The sequence below is a fragment of the Varanus komodoensis genome, unplaced genomic scaffold (genome assembly GCF_004798865.1).
Source record: "Varanus komodoensis strain SLA01 unplaced genomic scaffold, ASM479886v1 scaffold1, whole genome shotgun sequence".
Classification (NCBI taxonomy): Eukaryota; Metazoa; Chordata; class Lepidosauria; order Squamata; family Varanidae; genus Varanus; species Varanus komodoensis.
The window spans coordinates 128378194-128401680 of NW_025335268.1; the positions used below are offsets into that span (position 1 = coordinate 128378194).

General features: G+C 41.5%; 2 protein-coding genes across 5 annotated transcripts in view; both read right to left on the reverse strand.

The window, feature by feature from the left end:
• Positions 1–7554: 7554 nt before the first annotated feature.
• PPP1R15B (protein phosphatase 1 regulatory subunit 15B) lies at positions 7555–15344 on the reverse strand. The gene is made up of 2 exons (XM_044445591.1): positions 13746–15344; positions 7555–9906 (listed from the first exon to the last, which is right to left on the reverse strand). The coding sequence occupies exons 1-2, from the start codon at positions 15009–15011 to the stop codon at positions 9712–9714; spliced, it is 1461 nt and encodes a 486-aa protein (XP_044301526.1). The 5' UTR covers positions 15012–15344; the 3' UTR covers positions 7555–9711.
• A 4116-nt stretch (positions 15345–19460) lies between these two features.
• The window catches only part of PIK3C2B (phosphatidylinositol-4-phosphate 3-kinase catalytic subunit type 2 beta), a 106524-nt gene continuing 102497 nt past the window's right edge, over positions 19461–23487 (reverse strand). For all 4 annotated transcript variants that reach the window (XM_044445613.1, XM_044445606.1, XM_044445621.1 and 1 more), the window contains 4 exons: positions 22978–23059; positions 22399–22505; positions 22154–22282; positions 19461–21659 (listed from right to left, as the gene is read on the reverse strand). In XM_044445613.1, the coding sequence (XP_044301548.1) occupies positions 21471–21659; positions 22154–22282; positions 22399–22505; positions 22978–23059 (507 nt within the window). In that variant the 3' untranslated portion in view covers positions 19461–21470. The remainder of the gene's footprint in view (positions 21660–22153; positions 22283–22398; positions 22506–22977; positions 23060–23487) is intronic.

Genomic DNA, 23487 nt, shown 5'->3' on the forward strand with positions numbered 1-23487 from the left:
ATAAAAACACATAATCCTATATAACATTTCTACCATCTACCCAGGCTTTATGGTCAACCAGTGGAGTCTTGCTCCAGATTCTATCCTGTAAGAGACTGTCATCTAGCAGAAACATGGCCTTTTCAGTGATGTTCCCAGAATTCTTGACAGGTTCCCCCTAAGTTTATAAGATTTTCTCTTCCTTGCTTTTTCACCCCTTCCAAGGCAGGTGACAACTTCTTCCCTGTCAAGACTTTGGGAATTCATCAGAATTTTTCATAGTTACTTTTATGTAGTTTTATATTGCTTTAATTAATTAGTGGTGGTACTGAAAAAGGAACTACCTTGTGAAGTCTATTTAAAACATTATAGACACAGTACAACTGGATTGCAACACTTCCCTGGAAATAAGTTTTGTTGAACTTCGTAGAGCTTACCTCTGAGTAGATATGTATAGGGCTGCAGTGCTAAGCACACCTCCCATTGGAAATTAATGATTGCTACCAAGATCTTGGTTTCAGACTGTTGCTTCTGGAATACTTACAAATTGCAGTGGAATAACTAGACATGTATCTAGCATAGCATGTAGCCTAGCATATTAGGAAGTACCTATTCAGCATTTCTCCCTAAAACAAAGCTTTTGAGCTGAAGATTCTAGTTCAGGAGTGTTTTTCACGTCCTGTTTTGCTGGATCAACTTGTTGTGAGATAATTTTAAAAATATAGAAAATGGAGAACCAAATTAGAATGTAGTTGAGTTGCCTTTGGAATTGATCAGGTTTGCCCCTCATCCCAATTTATTCTACTTTAGCTGCAAGTTATATGGGTTTTGTGACAACAGTACAAGAGTTAGCTCATAATCCATCCTAATCCTATTCGGTCTTTATTTTTTTGTTTTGTTTTCAACAAGCTGAACCCTTTAAAACAAATCCTCATTCATGAGGGTGGGGATGGAAATGCTTACAAATATGATATGAGAAATTTTGCTATTTTGAGAAATTTCCTTAAATTTGTCTGGGAAAGAAAAATGTTGTTACAGTGCATTTATACCCTACCTTTCTTCCTCTTGCAAGCAACCCAAGGTGGCTTGCATAATTCTCCACTCCATTTTATCTGCCCGACAACAAGCCTGTGAGGTAGGTTAGGCTCAGAGTTCAGGACTGGCCAAGGTCACCCAATGTGCTCCTCTGGCTGAGTAGTGACTAGAACCTGGATATCCCAAGTCCAGCACTCTTTACCACTATACCAAACCAGTGCCAAAACAGAGTAAATAATATTAGATAGGCTGCTGAAATGATTCCATGTAAGGTCTTCTTTAAAAAGTGTAATAGAAATAAACTTGCATAAAATACGATCAGTGAAATCCCATTTGAACAATTGCCCTGCTCCACATGTCCATCAGGCAGTGGCACCTCCTCCCTATTCACCTTTGTGGCATGTGGGAAGTTGTGGAACAAGCTTGTCATTATCCAAATGTGAGTCTGAGGAGCGGGCGTGGAGGAGGAGTGAGTCACAGCTAATATGACGGCAATAATCAGGGTGAGGTTTCCCCTCCACAGGAAGTCTGCTACTGAAGACCTTTGGAATGGGGCAGGGTTTGGAACTAGTTTTAATTGAAAGACTTCAAGTTCAGAAATGGCAGTCATCTGCCACTGTGCTTCTTGGTCAACCATTGAGAGAATACTTCCAAATGACAGGGACAAACAACAGAAAGTCTCATCCCACCTCCAGTCAGGCTACACTTATACATATCCTGCCTGCCTAGAGAAGAAATAAAGGTTTGCAAAGTGAGTCCAATTGGCCAAATGATGCAACAGATGGTGGTAGTTGTCATTTCCCTGGGGATGGGTGAATATACCAATTTTAGTTTGCTCTTGCCTGGAGCTCAGACTCAGGGCTGCAACAAAGTGGTCCAGAGCCTGGGAAGCCAAGTCCAGGGAATCTGACAGATTCCCAGTCCCCAAACAGATTCCTCACGCATCACTTCCTCCAACTATTGCCTTCCATCTCAGTCTTCTAGGCGGTATCCCAGGAGGCCCTGCAGGGAGTAATGAAGCTTCTCTCTGCTAGCTGCAGTCACGAGCCAACAGCTGTCAAGCAGTCTCTGTTGTACAGAGCTCATGCCCTGAAGTGCAGCAGAGAGGACCAGGGAACTGATCAGGCATCCCCCCACCCCACTCCTGCTCCAAGGGAGCTGTAGCAAGATGGGGGTGCCTGAACAAGGCTCTGGCAAAAGAGGGGGAAATCAGCTAGGTTGTGGATTCCCTTTTTGTCCCTCATGTGCATGAGTGAGAACAGGGGGAGAATCAGCTAAGCTGCAGTGCCTGGTTGGGACAACACCACTCAGCTGATTCCCCTGCTTATCCAGGTTTCTCACTCCTGCTTGCAGGAGAGGTGTCCCCAACCTAGTACCCACTCAAGCACCATTCTTGCAAGCAGCAGCACTGGGGATGTATCTCTGATAAGTGGGGAGCAAAAATGGGGGACAACAGAGGAAACAGCTGAGCTTCAGCATGCAGTGGGGGAATCAACTAAGTGGAACAGATGCCAAGCAGACACTGCCACCCACCTGATTCTTGCCCCTCCTGCTTGTGCATGCGAGTGCTTCGTTGAGGGTGCATCAGGGGACAGCAAGGGAATCAGTTGAACGGTACAGCTTCTTTCTGGACCACTGCCCAGCTGGTGGCCTGTTCCCACCCCAAAGAACTTTAGGGCAGGAGACAGGCACAGCAGGGACACCTCTGACAACTGTGCAAAATGGCAGCTGTTAGTGGCACCCTCTGGCTAGCCACTTGGCAAGAGTGGAAGCCAACTGCTCTTGCCAAGCAGCTGTTTCTGGCCTTAGTACCAGAATGAGCTGTGTTTTCCAGGTTCAGATGCCATGACACACCATCATGGTACTGAGAAACATAGACCAGATCATTGATTCTGTTTGTGGTTTCTGAAGACCTTACATACTGTACTGAAATTCCATGATAGGGCATGGATGGTATGACAGACCCACAGTGGTGAAACAACAACATATCTTGTCATGTTATGTGAACCTGGCCATTGTCTGAGGGAGGACAGGGAGGTAAAAAGTGCCTTCAACCATTACTCCTGCATTGCATCAGATGCTGGTAAGCCTCCAAGGACTTACAGATATCCTGATAGGATGTCAGCCACAAAACTGAGATAGATTTAGCACCATTTTAACTCTTAACATCCTCCATAACATAGCTGGGATATTAATTCAGCTCAGAGGTAAGGAACATCACTCATATTTAACACCACTCCTATTTTCCCTATATTTGTAATCCAGTTCATATGATGGTCATGGTCTCACATCGAAATTGGGCTAGTTTCAGTTTAGGCTCTCACTTAAAATCAACTAATGCAACATGTACTTTGGAATAATTGTACACTGAAAAATATCCATTGTTGTTGTTTAGTCGCAAAGTCGTGCCCGACCCATCATGATCCCATGGACAACATTCCTCCAGGCTCTCCTGTCCTGAAAAATATACATGCAAAAGGTTAACTGTTTATAGATGAAAGACAGAAAAAACCATTTGTGCATATAAACTAACAATGGGGAACATGCAAAATATAGGAATACTTGAAAAGAAGGAAAGGTTAAAAGTAGTGCTGTGGTGAAACTCACCTCGCCTTTCTCAACCTCTTCACTCCCCTGTGAAAGAAGCAATTTTGCAGAAATTTTTCAGCATCTGGGCTTCAGTGCTTACCTTACCCTAAGAAGGTAGCTGTGAGTTCTGTGTGTATTCTTTCTTTTACCTTTTCTGTTATGTCCTTGCAGCATCTTTGGCAGTCATAGGCGGCGGCGGCGGCGGCGGCTGCTGCTGCTGCTGCTGAAGTAAAAAGAAAAAGTAGTCCTAACTCAGCTTTCAAGCTCTCAGCAAGCAGAAAGCACCAAAGGAGGAAGTGCAGCTGAAGGAGAGGGGACTCAGAAATTTTAAGCAGCTGGAGAAGCTGCAAAGACAGGACCAGGTGAAAATGGAGAAATAAAGAGCATGCACCACCTGCCACCATGGAAGCTTGCATACTGAGAAATTTCTCTGAGATCCTCACTCCTTTCCACAATCTTCAGGTGCAATTTCCGTTCATCTCCCTCCCGCATCACTACATGAATGTTGAAAATATATAGTCAACACATTTAACAGAGTACTAGTTAAAAGTACTCCTGAGGGGACACTAAACTCATCATAAACCCTGGAAAATCAGGATTCCCAGTCACATGGAATATGGTAGGGTCTCTTCTTCAGACATCACCCTTCATGGGAAGAGGGCAATGGATGTAACAATGAAGAATGGTGAGGCTGGAATGCTTCGTCTCCTCATGCGTTGATAGAATTTGGCAATAAGTATCTTGAACAGCACTATAAAGAAACAGTGAGGCTCAGTGGTTTGAGTTTTGGACTGAGGATCCAGATCTGGGTCCTAGTTTCCACTATGGCCATGCAGCTTACTTGTTGGCTTTGGGCCAGTCACCCTCAGCCTAATCTTCCTCACAGGGTTGTTGTAAGGATTATGTAAGCTGCCCTGCCTTAGAAGTGGAAAGAAGGCATGGTATAAATCATGGGTCCTCAAACTACGTCCCAGGGGCCGAATCCAGCCCATGCCCATTTGGACCTGCCATGTGTGCACCTGCGCCCACGCATGCGCCCGCCGTCCACCTCGCCTCATGCGGGGAGGCAGCAGTTTGATTGCTTGGAGAAAACCATTTCCAAGCGAGCAAGCCGCTGCCTTGTGCGCCCTGCCTCGCGGCATGTGCCCATCCCCACCACACCGTGCTTCCCCTCGCACGCGCACGCACCCCTGCCTCAGTGCATGCACCCACATGCGCCACCCCTGCTGCCAGCACCACCATTCCAGCCCGCGCTCAGCACCAGCACCTTTCAACTGGCCCCCTGGTGAAAAAGCTTGAGGACCCCTGGTATAAATGCATGGTGATAGTCATGGTGACAGATCTAGACCCTGGAAACCATCCCACTGCAAAGTTTACTCAAGAAGGCATCTGCACCTTATTTCCTAATGTAGCTCTTCACTGACAGGCTGCTATTGCCACCTTGTGGACAGCTGAATTTTCTGCCCTATTAATATTTGTGGGAATAATACAGTCTTTATTTGTGACTTCTTGTATAATGCTGAGGTTAATAGGGACACAGTGAAACTGGAAACACTTATATTTCTGGTTGACAGTGCCAGAAATAATAGCAAGTTGTTCAAAACTGAATTGCTCAAAAGGACGGCTTTAGCTCTTTGGCAGTATAGAAAACGGCTAATTGCATTAAATAAGTCATTGCAAGCTGGAACCTTCCCCAAATATTTTGGAGTACTACTATGCAGTCTTGAGGTACTGGGTTTCTTTCCAGGTATTGATTCACTAATATTTGTAATGACCAGTTAAACCAGATTGATCTTTTTTCATTTTTCTCCCTCAAACTTCCCACAATTACATCGGGCCACCTCACACCAAATCAGGCAGCAAACCTGACTTAGCCACCCTCTGTACATGCAGTAGGAAGTATGGCTGTATGATGCATGCAAAATGGGTGTAAACCAGACCTTTAAAAAAAGTTTGCGCAGTGCAGAGATCAGCCTTTCCACATACCACCATATACTTTTTTTCTAAATCAACTTTTTCTGTTCTCAGTACTAGATTTTCCCTCTGTAGTTATTCAAAACTCTTCCATATTCTGTTGTGTAATAAAAGCAATCAATCTCTCTTGACTTCCATTTAAGCTACTTTTTCCATCTGTATTAAAAATGGTCTTTAGCAAAACCCTTCCTAACCATATTTTACTTGCACTCCGAGATGCCACTCATCCTCCTTCCTTCCCTTTCCAATTTAGCTATTCTTTGCCTCCCTCAGATCCATTCTTTATCTAACAAGCATTGATTTAGATGTTCCTGCCAAGGACTCACCATTTTTGTACAACAATGAGCAAGATGAAATAAAGGGAAGGTACAGATACACATTGGATGCAGCTCGATGGAAGAATAGGTGTTTAAAATTAAAGGTTTTAGCACCTCTGGATATTGCCTTTAAATATACAGCTGGGACCATCCATTAGCAAAAAGCAAATGTGTTAATATTTTTGCTATTGCATTGACATGAAAAGTAGAATAAAGCATGCACTGACAGTGGGCTTTTGACACCTCCCAAAAGGTTGTGTATTTTGTATTTCCATGATAGTGAGTGTAGAATACTGCATTATGAAGAACTCAACTTTCATTTGAAACTTATTATCTCTTATGATTGTGAAGTCTCAGAAGAAAAAAGGGTGGTGATCAGCAGGCCTTCCAGAGACAGTCTTAAATACTGTTCATAAAGTTGAAGTGTTTCTGTAGCTGACACTTCTGTACTGAACAATGAAGCAGGCTACCTGCTCCATGCTTGAAAGGTTCTTTTTCCAACCACAGTAACTGCCAGATTTTAATTAAGCACACACAACTTTTGTTCATAGCAATGAAGCAACAACAGCACCCAGAATTCATGTGATCATCATCTTACGGGCTCAAGTTATAGATTCTATGTTCACCAGGTACAGAAGCAAACAGAATTCCTCCTGGATTCTATTGACAAGAATCATCAGACAGGATGCTTCCATCCTGTTTTGACAAATGTGTATAACCTATGCCCAACTGCTCCCAGCACTACTTAGAGCTCCTGCCCCAGGGACTGGATATAAGTATGGGGAAGGGAAGATGTATGACTATGTGAGGGTGTATATAATATGCATGTGTGGCCCTTGCCTCCCATGAGAATATGATAGTCAGGGCAACAAAAAGGTCATGCAACCTTGCTCTATAGAACAGTGACTGGTGTGGGTGTTTTAAGAATAAGGCACATAATACATAGCACATAGAATAGGCAGCTATAAGTACTGTGAGAATATTCTATGAAAATCTGCTGTATCAAAGCACTGGCACAGGCTGCTAAACTAATAAAAGTTCTCTTAGGAAGCAATAACCAGTAATGCTAAGATGTGTTGGGCTTTCTCATGGGAAGTTGAACATAGAGCTCAGCAATGGAAACTAAAGAGATAGATTTGGCTACCCTGCCTCACTTAAACAGATCTGCATGTCCTGAACAGGCCAGAAGATGGCAAGGTTTACACCCCTCATCTATAGATAGTGAACTGGGAGGAGGGTCCCCACAAGGGTGCTTACAGTGCTTACACTTTCTATCTGACCTGTTTTTAATGATTAATAGAGTTCAAAGTAAATATAAACATTAAAATAAAAACTTTTACTTATTCTGCTTTAAAACCATCTAGGCAGTTTATATGAAAACACTTGAGAAGTGTAGATTGCCCAAAAGGGAAAAAAATCGACTCTAACACCACCCTTCAAAGGTAACCTTGGATAAGTGGGACAGGATCTGCACAACAGTTGATTAGTACTCTTTCAACAGCACCTTGTGACTGGCTTGCTACCCCTAATACTTTATCAAAAGCACAATATAAAAACATTGCAGGGCTTTAAAACCACAACAGTACTCTGTATTTATCTACTACAGCAGTTATAAATCAATAATCTCTTGGCAGGGACAACCTTCAAGACAATTTGAAAGTAGCTTGCAAAGTTTCTTTATTACATTCTATAGATTAGCGTTAAACTGATTATATACAGAAATATAACTTTTAAGTATAAAAAGCCAGTAAGATATCAAATCCTTTAAATCTGTATAAAGTGAAAGGTTGTCTGGCTCTATCTTTACCTTTTTAAAATGATATAAAAATAAAATTCTCAGAATCATGGTTTTGATTTAAAGTTTTAGTTTTTCATGTCTCATTACTCAAATGAAGCTGAAGAGACATCCTTCATTGCTGCATGTAGCTCTTTTAAATATTTCCATGGTAAGCCGAAGATTTATTGAAAGTGAATTCATTTTATTTCAGGAAGTCTGGTTTTGGGGGATTTTTTAAATGGCTCCAAACTGGAGAAAACTAGTGAGAGAGAATACTTAAAACAGTACCAAAGAGGAAAGATGTTTAATTCTGAGTATAATAATTTCTGTGGCCCAATCTTATGTATGCTTATTTAGAAGCCAAGTCCCACTGAATTCAAATGTGACATTTTCAAGTATGTACACAGGGTTGCAACCTTGATACAGGTCCAGATGGCTCAATGAAATTCTACAGCAGTGCACACCAGACTATCACGATGCCTCAAGGCAATAATGAATTAAAATTAAGCATTCCATGAACAAGCTTTCTGGCCTACTGAAAGTCAGGAACATTTGTTTGTGTAACACACATTCCTCCTATACATGTAGACGTTATACAGAAACTGGATTTAAGAAGGCTACTTAACTGTTAGAATGTACCAGAATAAAATACACAGGGCCTTTATATGGTTGATTCTCGTTCATGTATAGCTTTAAACCCCCGCCCCCCCAAAAAACATACAATCTTCTCTGTCACATTACAAAGAGCAGTACATTGAAGCAATGGATATTGTTACCCATTTGCTACAGAAGTACACATTTATGTGAAACTGGATGAAATTGTTACGAAGCACTGCATTTACTTTAATAGCTTTGGCAATGAGTTATTTAAAACTGCTTACCTAGGCTATTTGAATAATAGTTTGAAAGCCAAACAATAAGCTTCCAATAATGCTCAATAATCCAAGTGTATGCTTTGACAAACTACATAACATGATGATTCAAGACACATATGAAACTGCAGAATTATCTTTACATATAATTTTGTTGCTATATGAACAATTATATTAATACTGATTTCTGGTAAACTGGTAATTTCCCATGAGTTTTAGTGTATCTGTAATTTGAGGCAGATTGCAATTAAATCAACATTCCTTTCCCTACAGTGTTCTAGAAGTTTATAGGCACCTTATAAAAACAAAGAACAAAGAGAACTGCTGTAGAATTCCAGTAGCCCATCCTTAGAATTTTCTTTGCAATTTATGTTTATAAATTGTCCATAACAAACCAGCATGCTGCACTTGGCAAAATCTGTGCAAATACACAGCATCCTACTGCAATAAAAAAGCAAACTGTATTTTTTAAAAATGGGAAAAGGAAATCCTTTAAAACCAAAGGTCTTTACCAATCTAGTCTTTTTTAACATTTCAGATAGTAAGAGAAATACCCACATATAGGATGGATGTTAGATTCAATTTCAAAAAGTAAAATAGAATTTGTTTCAGCTATCAGAACAATTAGAACATTTCAGTTTTCTAGTATACAAATTTGAGAGAGAGAAGAGGCTGAAATTTGCAAACTTTAAATCAAAACTGAATAGGTGGGGTTCAACCACAATAAATAACTTTCAAAATATTTCCCCTTTAAAAAGTGCAAAATTCCATTCATACTTGCCTATCTTTGTTCATATATATATATATATATATATATATATATATATATATGGGAATGAGACACAGCATCCACTCATATATGCAGGAGGCGGCATCTGGATTGGCTTCTGAAAAAATACGTACACTTGGCTTTAGAAGGAAACAGTTATTCAGTAATCTTGGATACCCAATGGAGTTAGTTTTAACACTGTGTCCAGATACATGCAGCGTATTTGTTGGCAGAGTACTGAGATACAGTATTAAAATTGCTCCTGTTACCCAGTTTTAGATCACTGTAGGCAGCTGCCATTTTTAAAAGAACAAACTCTGGTAAGATTCTCATACGTGCCATTAAAATGTGTTACCCTTTCAAACTTATACTTTATTAAGGTGCTAGAAAATCAGTCTTTCATAACACATTTTCCTGAAGTCTATTAAATATTCGCTGCCTGTGCTCTATTGTTAAACAATATCCAATAGCAGCTTCAGTTTCTTGAATTCTTTTATGAAAGCGGCACCCATCACGTGCAAGTTCTTCCCAGGGTCCTTTGCGATCTTCCTCATTGCTTATATAATACTCGGTCACTTCTTCAAGGAAAGTCACCTATAAGGCACAAAATTAGATCAAATTATTTACATACTTTTATATAATACCCATTTTATAGTAAATGTACTTTTAAATGCCAACACAAACTTAAAACACATTGCTGTCAGACCTATTTATTATTTGGGAGAAAGAATATGTCCATTTCATGGTATATTATAAAGGAGGGATTCCCTTGTGGAATATATATTAATCAATGTTTATGTGACTGGTACAATTTAGACTGTAATCTTATTCACTGGTGGTTGGAACTAAGACCCATTATGGAACTGACTTCCCTGTAGAATACATAGGATTATACTGTTAGTGTATGGAAAAATCAATAGCTGTCGGTTGAAGAACATACAGTATGGTAGCCATTAGCTGATTTAGTTATACCAAGAGAGTTGGTATTCAAGATAGTTATGTGAGAAGTATCCGAATTTCATATGAAGGAAGTCAACTATGTTTACATCTAAATATTTTTATGTTATGAAAACTTTACTGAATTAGGTTGGATCACTTAGAATGCACTGTCCCCAGCTGAAGGCTATGACTGGTAATATGAAGAGCCAACCTCTAATGTTGTTGCTTTGTTAACCAAATCTCAGATAAGATTTGTAAAAACAGTTATATTTTTCACCCCTTTTATATTTTTTCACCCCTTACCCCTGCTAAGAGGCTACACAAATTAATATTTCCATAAATTTAAGGGCATTCAAGAAACTAAAACATAAAGTACATATAAAATAGCTTGCAAGATTACTATAGCCCTTAAGCCTAGCTGAATTGATGTGCTTTAACCCATCATCACTGGAAAACTTTAAAGAGACATCAAAGGGCCAATCTACTGCAGATTAGTGCTTTTTTCTGTCTCTTCGGAACATCAATTTTAGTACTCAAACAGCTTCTTCACTTATTCGTCACTATTAAATTATTAAAGTTTAAATTATTAAACTTTGGACACAATCCTTTATAAGTTTAGACAGGAAAAATGCCTACAAGCTGTCATATGATTCTAGGCATCAAGCCTATCCTAAACGCAAAGGAAATAATGTTATTAAGTAAAGCAAATGAGGCCCTTACAACCCATACATGTGTGTGGTACCAGATCCCTTAAAGTTGTTAACTACCTTCATACAAGACACAAGCATGCTGGATGTTACATCAGCCTCTCCCTCTGTGCCTTATCCTTTCTTGTCTTTACATCATTCTAAGATATTCTCTAGGGTACCATTACCAGGTCTTGTAACATTATACTATATATTGCATGCAGAACTTGGTTCATTTACTGTGTTGCTAGAAAGAGATACACAAGGGGTTTGAAATTTGTTTTGAAAGAAGTCACTACAAGCAATCTACAGTGAACTGTAAGCTAAAATATGCAATTTCATAGCTTGAGATTTCTGAAATCCCATGTTATTTTACTGGTTAATTATTCTCTGTAATCTAGGCAGTATAAACTGCTATGAATGAGTGCTGAACAGTGAGGAATTTTTAATTAGAAAGTTACTAAGTCAAAAACAATTACCAGAATATTCCAATCCTTTGGCTGGACATAACATCCATAAGACAAATCAATTAAGTGGACACAAAGACATCCATTCTAGTAGCAGTTCATGGGTTAGTCACATACAGTTTTACTTAATTAGGCATATTTCAATATTAACATTAGCTACTTTGTAGCCCACCTATATTTTGTGATGCATTACACTTCTTCGTGATAGGAAATGGAAAAATCAGTGTGCAGCCTAGGTTACACTGTACCTAGGCTGTCTGTAAGGCATGGACTTTTTAATTTTTTTTGTATTCCAGCTTTAGAAGAAATTAATTCAAGCCATCTCAAAGATTTAATTCTAATTCAATATGTAAGGCAATGATTAAATCCTCACTTGGGCATGAAGCTCTTTAAATGTCCTAACCTATCTCAAGTTTGCTGTTGGGATAAAAGTGAGGGCATGAGAAAAAACATGTATGCCACCTTGTGTTCCTAGGATGTTAAAGCAAGATGTAGAGGCTTAAAAAAATATAAAGCAATTAATTTGTATAAGGAAACACTATTCTATTATAAATGCTTTTATTTCTATCTCTTGGCTACAGAACTGTGGTGTCATAGAAAACCTCTTGACGTTGCTGTAATTACACAATCAATTTTAAATCAAGTGGTTTTATGTCATGGGAAAATAAATACAAAATTGTACAAGCAGATCTAAACACAATCCCAATTTTCCAAGCTTAAGGACCATTCCTCATGAGGACTTTTTAAATGGAAGTAATTCTGATTGATTGATTGATTGATTATTTATTTATTTATTAAAACATTTTTATGCCGCCCCATTCGCCGAAGCCTCAGGGCGGCTTACAACGTTAAATTAAATTAGGACATATATCTGGCAAAAATAAAAGTTTATTCTGCTGCAAATGCATGCATTTCTAAGCCATTTTGCAGACGAGAGCATCAAATAATAGAGCACCGTTTCAAACTATTCAGAAGTTTGAATTTGAACAGTGTGCACTCCAAATTGTTATACGTGTAACAAAACTATTTAAAAACTCTGGGGTTAATTCAATGTTGTGCTACAGCTGTCTCCTAGTGCAACAGGATTTCCCCCCTCCCTTCCTGCACTCTTTTGCACCACCAAAAATCATATATATCTAAGTGCTTTCCCAGCCCTTCAGAGAAGAGGCTATGCAAAAGTGAGGGGAATCAACCCACATTTCTGCTGACAGAGCTACTTCAGTTGGTGAAACAAGAACATGGAATGCAACCATTAAAAAATACAAATATTAGCCAATTACTTGAAATTATTCTGAAAATCATGGACACTGCTATCCAAGCATCGATTTTTCATTTTATAGCTTTTATATCCCATGCTTCACAGTGTCTCAGGGCGGTAATACAATAAAATAAATAAATTTTAGGAGTTAGAATTCTCCAACATGGTAACCTATAGGAGTTTTTGGACTGCTTTTCCCTACAGCCAACATGGGAATTGTAGTTTCAAAACATCTGGAGCACATCAAGTTGGGCAAGGCCGCTTAGAAAGAACAGCCTGATGCAAAAATGCAGCACACTATTGCATTTATTGGCACCACTTCCAGCTTAGTACCAAAACAGCCTAGGGAAACCAAGCAAGGGGGTGGGAGAAGACAGTCAATGTCTGAAAAGATAAAGCAAATTGACTGGAATGTGGCTTTTGTCCTAGTAAAAATTTGAAGTACTAAAGGGCATATGATACCAAGGGATTCTTCTGGCTAGTTGGGCAGGATAAAAATCAAACAAACAAACAAACAAATGATACATTAGTCACATGTAACAGATGGAGCCTGGTGCTTATTAGTCAGTTCTTATTGAAGCAACAGGCAATGCAGAAAACCCTGTAAAGCACAGATCACTGAAGCATTTAACTGCTTCAGGTTTAAAATTTCCAATTGCTAGTATCTTCTGACTATATTTTGTCTTTCTAGTTTGTTTCCTCCATTTTTATGTGTTTCACATTCAGCACATGTATCTCTTTCCAGACAACAATTAAAAGTAGTGTATGGAGCAGTCCTGTCTAAGTTATCCCGACCATGCAATAGCCATCTTTGATTCATTTTGGTAAATATCATGAAATAGTTTTGGAAAAAATATTTTTACCACACAGTACTGAATCTTTGATGAACAGGAAAGGAATTAGGTAACTATGACTAAAGCTGTGACAGTATGCAATTTCAAACTCAACAATTCAAGTTGCCTCTCAGAAACCTGATCAGGTATATCCAATTATTTACTTTTTAGCCACCCTACAGGTCCAGTATAAAATTTAAAACATACCTTCAAGCTTGCACATCAAAATACAGACAAATATGAATCATACCTTTTTCCTCTTCTTACACGTTCCTCTAGAAAGGATGCCATAGTTCACATTTTCTGTAACCTCTGAGTTTTGGCTATCAAGCAGGTGCACCTGACAGCTAAGGAAGATGTTCTGTTGAGAAGGGCCAAGGCCTACTGCTGTTGGTTCTCTTAAGTCACATTTCCTTTTTTCTGCAGCCTGAAACTGTGCCTTGAAGTTGAAAGGGTTATAAGGATCCCCCAGGTTACAGAAAGAGTTCCACAATTTCAAGTTTTCTGATTCATCTACACTACTAGACTCCCATTCATCTTCCTCACAGGAACTTTCAGTCCACGAGGAAGAATCTTGTTCCACCTCTGTCTCATCTGGCCCAGTGGGAGGTCCCTTCTCGGGAGCAGTCCCAGCAGTATGAAGAGCTGCTGTGAAATTTCGAGGGTCATAGGGATCCAGGCTATGAAAGGAGTTCCACAAGTGATTGTTTTCCCCATCCTGACTTTCTGTATCTGAGTCTGATAGAGAGCCTTCACTATCAAACCCATCATCATCTTCCTCCTCCTCCCCATCGTAGTCCTCCTCCCCGGCACTCTCCTCCCCGCTGCAAGCGCCCCCCAGGATGTAATCTATCAGCTTGTTCGTACACGCAGGTCTGGCCTCCACGAACAGCTCTTCCTCTAGATCGGAGTCCTCACCGGAGTCGGATTTGACCTCCGGAGCCCGTTCCTCAGATGGTTTCCTCCGGTCATAAGGCCCACACGTGTTCCCCGAATCTAGGTGCTCTTCCTCGCAACACTCCAGACTCTCTTTCGGGGCCCAAGAATCACGCTGTTGCTCCTCCACCTCCAAACTGCAATAGCCACAATCGGGATCCGACACGCCAAGGGCAGCTTTGCTCTCCTGCAGTGGCACCTTCTGCAGGAACTCCGGGAACTTAGTGTGCAAGCGTGGGGCCATCGGCAGCTCCTCCCAAGCCGCACTCAGGGGTGCAGGCAGGGAGCTCTTGTCAGCACCGCCTAGCACGGAGGAGGAGGAGAGCAGGCGCAGCTGGTGCTGGACGGCAAGAAGCGGAGCCAGGCCGGGTGTCCCCCACACTGGCACGGAGGGCTCTGGGCCGGTGGCGTGGGTCTCGGACTGAAGCCAGAAGAGGGGGGCAACCGGGAATGGCAGGAGGCGCTGACGTATCTGGGAAAAGAGCCGCAGCAACGAAAACGGGGCGTCGGCCTGCGCCTGCGGCAACGATGCCGCGTGAGCATCGAGGCGAGAAGCCGCTTGCTCCCTTCTTGGCTCCATGCTAGCTCGGCTCGTCTTACCTCAGCGCTTCTGACCCATGTGGCCCGGCCGCTCATTCCAGCCAGAGAGGTTCTGAAGTTTCCGAAGGGAGCAGTGGCCTCTTCTTCGGCTGGGCCGCGCCATCTTTCCGGCAAAGGAAGCCCCTAGCTTCGGAGCTCGAGCAGCTGCTTACGCGGGAAAGACAAAATGGCGGCCGCCTAGAGCGCAGCGGTTAGGCTGTGGAGGCGGGAGACCCCGTCCAGGAGCGACGGCACACGCGCACGCGCCCCCCGAGCAGCGCCGGCCGGGAAGACCATGTTCTTCTACCCGAAAAGGAAGATTAAAGGCTCGGGTGGCGCTTCCAGGAACATCCGGGCCAGCGAGACGGCATCTGAGACTTCGTGGTTGGTTCTCTGTTCTGGCAGAGCCCCGCCTTCCCCGAGAGAAAACTTTGGTAAGCGGCGTCTGCTGCGGCCAAGCGATTGCATCAGCCAGTTGCCGTACAGCGCTTCCGTACGAGCACTTCCAGTGCTAATTCATGGCTTCATTGGGTCACAAAAACTTTCCAAGCGGCAGTCCAAATAAAGCAACCGGTTATACTTGTTAATGTTACGCATATGAATATTTTTCCACATTGGTAGACGCTTATTTGACTTGTTTTGGCAAAATTCAATCAGCCGCCCTTTCGATAAAATGGCACCACCCACGTAGAGAAGGAAGCAGGCGGAGGGCAGAGGGAATCCCAAGGTGCAAAAAGTACGAAAACGGAGAGATATGCAAAACTGCCCCATTGAGCATTTTTTAAATATCCGTAACGGAAAACGGGGGGCAAGAAAAGGAGGGGAAGAAGCGGACTGGCACGCTGAACAAGAGCATTCGACGTGGCAGCATTTTGCAGGATTCACTTTTTCCCGGGTTTCAAATGTTCTAATTTTGGAAGTGCACACGTACCTTACACCCATCCTAGTTAATAGGTGCTAAGCAGTCTGCAAGCTCTGGTCACTTTTTTCCCCCACTTGCACGTATACAGAACTGGAGAAGTCCTCCTGAAAAGCTAACCAAAGTGTAAAGGTACGAAGTACGCTTTCCTGGAGGGTGGCACAAAGGTCAAGGTACTCTGCGAACAGCGATAACATAGTAGTAGCCATGAAGGTCAGTTTCACATTGGGACTAGAGCGATTACAGGCATGCATGGCTAGTCTTCCGACCTCCAATGTAAATATTTGCTAGGATGGATCAGATCAAAGGTTCCTCTAGATTAACCGAGCATTTCTGTTTCCATCAATGGCCAGCGTGCGTCATGCATCTGGGAAGAATCTGAAGTGAAAAGCCCAGAATCCTCCCTTGCTGCTTGCTTGCTTCTTCCATACTGAGAGGTGTACATTAGTTAATTTAATAGATTATGAATTGAGATGTAAGGCAACAGTGAGGAGCTGGTGGGTTTTCACTGCCAGCCTCATCAGCCTTAGCCAGCTTGGTCCATTGTCAGGGATGATGGTGTTAGGAGTCCAACATCATTCCAAGCTTCCCTCACCCCTTCGTGGGTATTTAGCCTATGCATACTTACTAGGGACACAGCCGGACTTCCTTCCGCATAGGTTCAGGCTCACTGGGGAAAGTGGAAGCCTGAGGAAGAAAAGGAAGGTCAAATATGTGATGGATGGACTCTATAAAGGAAGCCACAACCTTGAATTTATAAGAGCTGAACAAGGCTGTCATGGATAGGGCATTTTGGAGAGAAGAGCTTTCATACATAGGGTCGCCATAAATCAGAGATAACTTGATGGAACATAACAACAAGAGGTTCAGGTTGCACACCTAGGAAGTTGCCCTGATTTTCTGCTTATGCATAAGAGTATTCTGAAAATCACCAAATTAAAAGGCAGAAAGTGTAATTTTTTAGGCGGTAAACACTAAAGCCTGATAACACATGTATTTATTATAAGCAACATTTATTGTTTAAGGCCAAACCCATACATGTTTAGACAGAAAAAAGTCCTAGAATTCCTGGCATTCCTGACAACATGGCTAACTGGAGAATTCTGGGAATTATAAGATTTTTTTCTGTTGAAACATGCATAGGATTGAACCCTTAATTGATAATAAGCCACTGCAGACAGACAGTCTGTGACAGTACATACAATCTAGCTCACCAAATGTTGATCACTAATCCATTTGCACTGTTTCATTCCTTAATTCAAGTTTGCTTTTTCTCAGGCTGTTGCTGGAGGCTTTAACAACTCATTGTATCAGAGCACACATCTGTTGTTGGGCCCATCTCTTTTGGTGCCTGATACATATTTTTGCCAGCCTAGCAGTGATACACATTTCGTAGCTGCAATCTTTTAATCCTACTTCCTGGAATCAGCTGTTTTATTTCTTCAGTGTCCCAAATGTTGCAAGGCCAATTCACTTTTTTTGTCCTTATGTCATAGTGTCATGTGGTCATCATTATCCTCTTTTATAAACCAGGCTGCTTTGTGGTTTTGAGTGTATGTTTGAAGTTTAGATGGAATAAGGAAACTCCTCTCAATTATTTTAATGTTGCTGGCATCATATGCCAAGAACAGGCATGTACAGTAACCTGGAGCTAATGCAGGTTGAAATATTTACAGAAACAGTCTTGAGAAAACCTGGTACTATTATAGATAGGCACACATCTTCCTGATGTGTAAGCTTATTCTAATTGTGGGTTTTTTTGGGGGGGATGTTGTTTTGCTGGCAAGACTAGGCATCTTTGCCTTAAACAGCATCATGACTTACTAATAGGAGCTAGCAGGTGCTATTTCAAACTCATGTCTCCTTCCCCGTATCAGGAATGTGGACTACATGCTCCTCCAAATGTTGCTGTACCACAGCTCATGGTAACTCATTACCATTGGCCATGCTGACTATGCCCAAGGAGAGTTAGAATCCAACCACGTCTGGAGGGTCACATGCTCTCTACTCATTTTATACACTGATAAGCCTTGTTCATTGGCAACCCAACTAGCACTATCCAATCTAGTACCTAGGACACTCAAAGAATCTATAGTCTCCACCAGTGTTTGCTTGCTCATGTCATGGGGCTGTTGCAATAGCTATGCAATCCATGCTAAAGATGTTATTACGTTACCTGATTATTAAACTAATACCTGGTTAAATAGGCATGGGTATTGTATTAGTCATAATTGCTGCGCATACCAACAAAGCACAACAAGCAAAGCAACATCCATTTGGAATGCCGTGGAACATTGTTGATGCCACACTGACACCAGCCTTGGCTATAGTCTATTTGTTTAACAAAGGTTGATGCTGCAAACAGCTGAGAGGTGACTGATCCTGAGGGAATCCAAAGAAATTGATAGTCCGGCTGTGGCTGTTCAAAACATGACATTTGTGTGCATGAAAAACACAGTATACTTGAGTTTCCCATCTGGAAAGTTGCCAAATTCCATACGGAGGCAACTTTTGATGTGAGGGTGCGGGCCTAGAGACCAAATCCAGCTCTCCTGGGGCTCACTGGCCACTCCTTTCTCCAACCACCAATTGTTTGATATCTTCCCAACTTTTATGTAGGTTTTCCCCTTCTCAGAGGCTGAAATCCTGAAAAATGATATGCCTCATGCCTTTAATATTTGTGTAGAAAAGTTACTGCATCTTCAGCCCTTAATATTCTCAGTTCTGTGGGTTTAATAAGAGCAGATAATACCCTTCTATAGAAGATCACTCAAGCCTTCAGCTGACCCTTCTTGTTATATTATTTATGTATTCCTTATGTAGAGCACAGAAAGAGTCAAACAGGTTGCATAATTTTTGATATTCCTATGAATGGCTATGCATAAAGACATAGTTGTCCATAATTAGGACCAACTTTCAGTTTGATATAACAGCCTGTAAATGACAAGTTCTGGTGCCAAACTAATTAGAGTATCAAAGCACAAAACCGTTCTTGCAGATTTAATAATCTGCCCTGCAAACTTGGTATGAAGCTTCAAGATTAAAATAAGGCAGGAGGCAATTCATGGCCTACAGTTCCCATGATCCCTCCTCACTGGCTATGCTAACTCAGGCTGATGGGAACTATAGGCCAAATCATCTGGAGGGCTGAAAGCTGTCCACTCCTGATAAGGATATGAGGAAGGATGGGAGCAGTGGGATCAGGAGCTACACTATTCCTACATTCATTCCCCATGGAAGGGGCATCATGGAATCTGCAAATCCCATTCTACAGGAGAACATGTAGCTTTTAGTTGAATTATACGGCTTCTCCTCCAACACTGGGATCGGTTTGTGGAAAAATCAAGGCCAAATGACTAAGGAGCTTCTGTGAAATCATCTGCCAATTTTCTAATCAGACCCCATGCAGCATAGCCTCTGTAATCAAGCCTCAGAAGAAACCTTGCTAATATGAGGGTGGTGATTGGTGCAGGGGATGCTTTCTTTTTAAATCTGTTCACTGCAGAAGACAATGGAATAGCACAGCATCTCTTGAATTCCATTTCTTTTTTATTCATTTTTAATCAATGCCATAGTTTTACAACTGAGAAAGATACAAGTATCCATAAGGTGCCATCTCTACCTCATTTCCTATAGGACAGATGACATAACCAGAGAACATGGCCAAGGTTCCCTCTTACAGTCACCTCTCTGAAAGTCACCTGCATCATTGTCCAGATAAATGAAATACTCCCTTCAACCTATCCTCAGTCTGGAGAAGGGTGAAAAGAAGGCCCTTCCACCCAACCATGTTTACTTCAGAACATATCACCTGTCAGATACAATATTTTTAAAACTTCAATCCTGAGAAATGTTTAATCACTTAGGGAGTTCCCACTGTAAACAAGCAAGCCCTCAAGGGCTGGTAGATGAAGAAGGCAGCGGGGTAGGTCTGAAATTCCAAGACTCTTGCGTGGGATGTGGAAAGATGAGCCCTTCTCCCACGATGAAGCGCTCTTTTATTCAGGGAGGCAAATGGCAATATCCAAACAGGACAAAAAATCATTTATTAATTATTTAAAATTATTTTCAAAAACAACAACAACAACGACAACAACAATCTGGTCTTTATATAGCTGTAAAGAGAAAAAGTTTTAAAGTTGATAATTTCCCTATCCCCACATTGTTTTCTACGAAGTTTTACTTTTCAAAGGTGGGAGGGGGGGAGAAGGACCACAAATAAATTGCCCTTGGCTACCCGATCTACAGGAGGTGCTGCAACGCAGTTAGTGCACACACGAGCTTTGAGGAATTACGGGTGCTCAGTGACAAATACCAGACAAACTTTTAACTCGTTGCCCGGCAACTTAGTTTTACTCCCTGCTTCCCTCCCACTGTTTTAGAAGAAAAGACAAAGATGACACTGAAGAAGGTCACCTGTGATGGCGTTAAGGCTAACTAATGCAACCTGCATTTTAGTCAATGGGAGTTAGGTAACCAGGAAAGAAGTAACCACACACCAAACACCTTGACTATTACTAGGTGTTTAGCTCTCTCAAAGAACCAGTCCTCCAGTCACAATTTTGGTGAGTCAAGGCAGATGCATCCCGCCTTGTGTCCAGGAAAGTCACTCTGCTTCCAAGGCTGAGCACACAACTTATCCCATTAGATTCAGCTCTGCAAACTGGCCAAAAGAACTCAAATTTGACAGGAAAATCAGAACAGGAAACAGGAAGTGGAAGCAACACACTGCTCTTAGACACTTGCTACAGTCAAAGCCTTTGTTTAAGCACATTTGAAATCAAGAGGAATACAGTTGCCTTCTGCCTTCCTCAGATAAGTCCAGACATTAGTCCAACAGAACATGCCTTCTAGGTTACATCTCCTAGTAGGAAAACAGAAATTCTAGGTTCTACACATGTACAAGTTACATAGCTCTCCTTTGGAAGCAAATTCTCCAAGATGGCTTGAGTTGGAGCACACCAGCTCCTATCCCAGAGATAAGGGTTTAATCTACCATTCATACTCTCTCCAAAGATCTTCCTTCACACCCTGTTCTTATGCAAACATTCCTTTAAAAATAAAAAAACACATTTGTAAAGGTCCAGTAAGAACTTCATTGATGATATGCCCCACATTATAAAGTTCTTTCTCCATCCGGACTCCACCCAACATTTGGAGTCAAATTGTTTGTTTGTTTGTTTTTTAATTTTCAATTTAAAATATCCCAAAGGGGAAAAAAGCCCCTAACATTTTATTCCTCCCCCACCATAAGTCATTGCTCCCTTGACACAAGGTAAATGTTTAAAGAAGACAAGTCTATGGCAGCCATTTCAAGTCATAAAAGAACTTCCAATCATGACTCTACCCCAAAAATGCTCACTCTCCACAGGAAATTAACTCTTCATTTGCAGGGAAACAATATTTCCATCCTTCTTATTTTCAGGAAACGAAATCCTTTCAGATAGACCAGGATACAACTCCTGGAACATGCACCAATTTTGCAGGAAGTCCCATGGGGCCAGAGTGATTCCAAAGCTACTGCAGCTGCCTGGCTGTTCTTCACATGGTCCCATGGCTCCTTGAGCCCAATTCAAACCAGCCCATCTTCTCCTGTGTCAGATCCAGGTCCCGTAGTCTGATAATGACCTCCCCAAGGAGGATGTTCTCCCAAAAGCCTTCTTCGCTCAGGACACTCAGATGCAGCTCCCGCTGGTGGAGGTCTCCTTTAGGAATCCCATCATAGACAAGCTGCAAGAAACAGAAAGTTTTGGGAGGTGAGCAAGCCTGCTCTCCTTAGAGGAGAGAACAAATAGTACCTACAACAGCATGAAAAGGTGCAGCAATTTCAGTCTCCAAAATACTATGTTGAGGGCAGTAATTCTATGCACTTTTATAGCACATCTTAACCCTGAGATTCTATCTTTTGCCTAGCTAGATTAGGTGTCATCTGTCACAGAAAAGCAAGAATATATGAATATAACAAGCCACTGAAACAGGCAGCCAGTCAGCTCTGAAGCAAAACTGTCTCACTTTCATTTTTAATAAATACCAGTCTACAATTTTATCTGTTCCAACATCTGCCTACATCAGCTCATTAAGGCCAGAGTGGGGAAGGTATGGCTATCCAGATGTTGTTGCACTGCAACTCCCATTAGTTCCAGTTAGTAGAACCAATAGTAAGGAATGTTTTCAGTTGCAGCCCAAACACACACACACCCATTCAGTAGGACATGAGTACCCACCATTTCATTGTAAGTTGGATTGCAGGTTTTTCGAGCGACTTTGGTCTTCCTCTTGGTGGTTTTCTGAGGATCAGGCAGAAGGTAGATCTTAACATAAGGGTCAGGGTCACTACCATCCTGAATAGGCTGCTAGAAAAAGAAAGAGAAGGGGGGTAGTAAATTAGAGCTGTCAGTTGTTTGTGCCACAGAAATCTGAAAAGATTGGTTGGCAGCAACCACTGAGACAGCCACAGCAAAACACCTACCAGTCCTCGAATGTGCATCACCATGATAAAGAGCTTATTGTTCTTGTAGGAGATGGATAGCTTCACCTCCCCTCCCACTTTTCCAATAGGTTGGGCCCACGTTGCATCTAGGAAAGAAAAGCAAATCAGCACTACTGTCAAGGCAGAATCATTGTTCAGAGAAGCTGTAACACCCAGAATAAAGAGACTTCTGTATCTTTCCATAAAAGTTATGTCATACTTTAGAAACATGATCCTTTGTTTTTAATTTAAATTATAGCCATACATATGCACATTAATAGCAATGCATATAATGGTTCCTGTCATATTTTACCCTTATTTGAACCAACATACCAACTTTCCTTTTATTGCTTCACATAGAAGCAATCTTGAAACTATGTCAGTTCCTGACAAATATAACTTCAGGAAGCAGCAGCAGATTCTCTTCTGTAACCAGCACTTTCACCTTCTTTGCCAAACTGAAGAGTAGTATTCAACTCAAGGTGAGCTTATCCTTCCCACCCTCTTCAGTACTGGCCACTGTGCAAGAGCAGAATGCTTTAGAAGTCAGATCCTACTGCTTGTATTTTACAGATTTACCTGCAGGCTTTGGGGCTGGGTTGGTGCCTGCAGAAACTTCATCCCGTGGAAGGAGGTGGAAAAATGTATACACCAGATCACACTACAAGGGAAAGCAGAACATTAGGCCTCAAGTTTATTATGTCAATAGCAAAGTACTGCTAATCTGCATTCAAACATGATTAAGGGAGCCTGGTTGGAGATCTTGCCTCAGCTAGTACTGCATATGCTATACACTCAGAATAACTGAAAGTCACCACCTTAAGAGGGCTCTTTGCTTAAAGGCAGCCTAAAAAAGAATTCTGAATTGAAAAATAAAAATAAATAACTATCAGCATAAACTAATTTATTTTTGAGCCCTCTACCATTAAGTTCCTTAGTACTTAGAATGGTTGTGCGCCTCAGTTACAAGCTAGCATAAATGTTAGAGCTGTTAATCCCTTTATGTGGATAAGAGAACTAGACTATATAACAGGCTATCCAGTTTGCCTACCCTACTTCCTAGCAGAGCTTAGGATACATCCTTGATAG

Bases quoted from the DNA above. Each gene is read 5' to 3' on its own strand.
- PPP1R15B (XM_044445591.1), bottom strand. From the start codon at position 15,011: ATGGAGCCAAGAAGGGAGCAAGCGGCTTCTCGCCTCGATGCTCACGCG. The intron at 9,907-13,745 runs GTATGATTCATA...TGTGCCTTATAG, and splicing joins CGTGTAAGAAGAGGAAAAAG to GTGACTTTCCTTGAAGAAGT.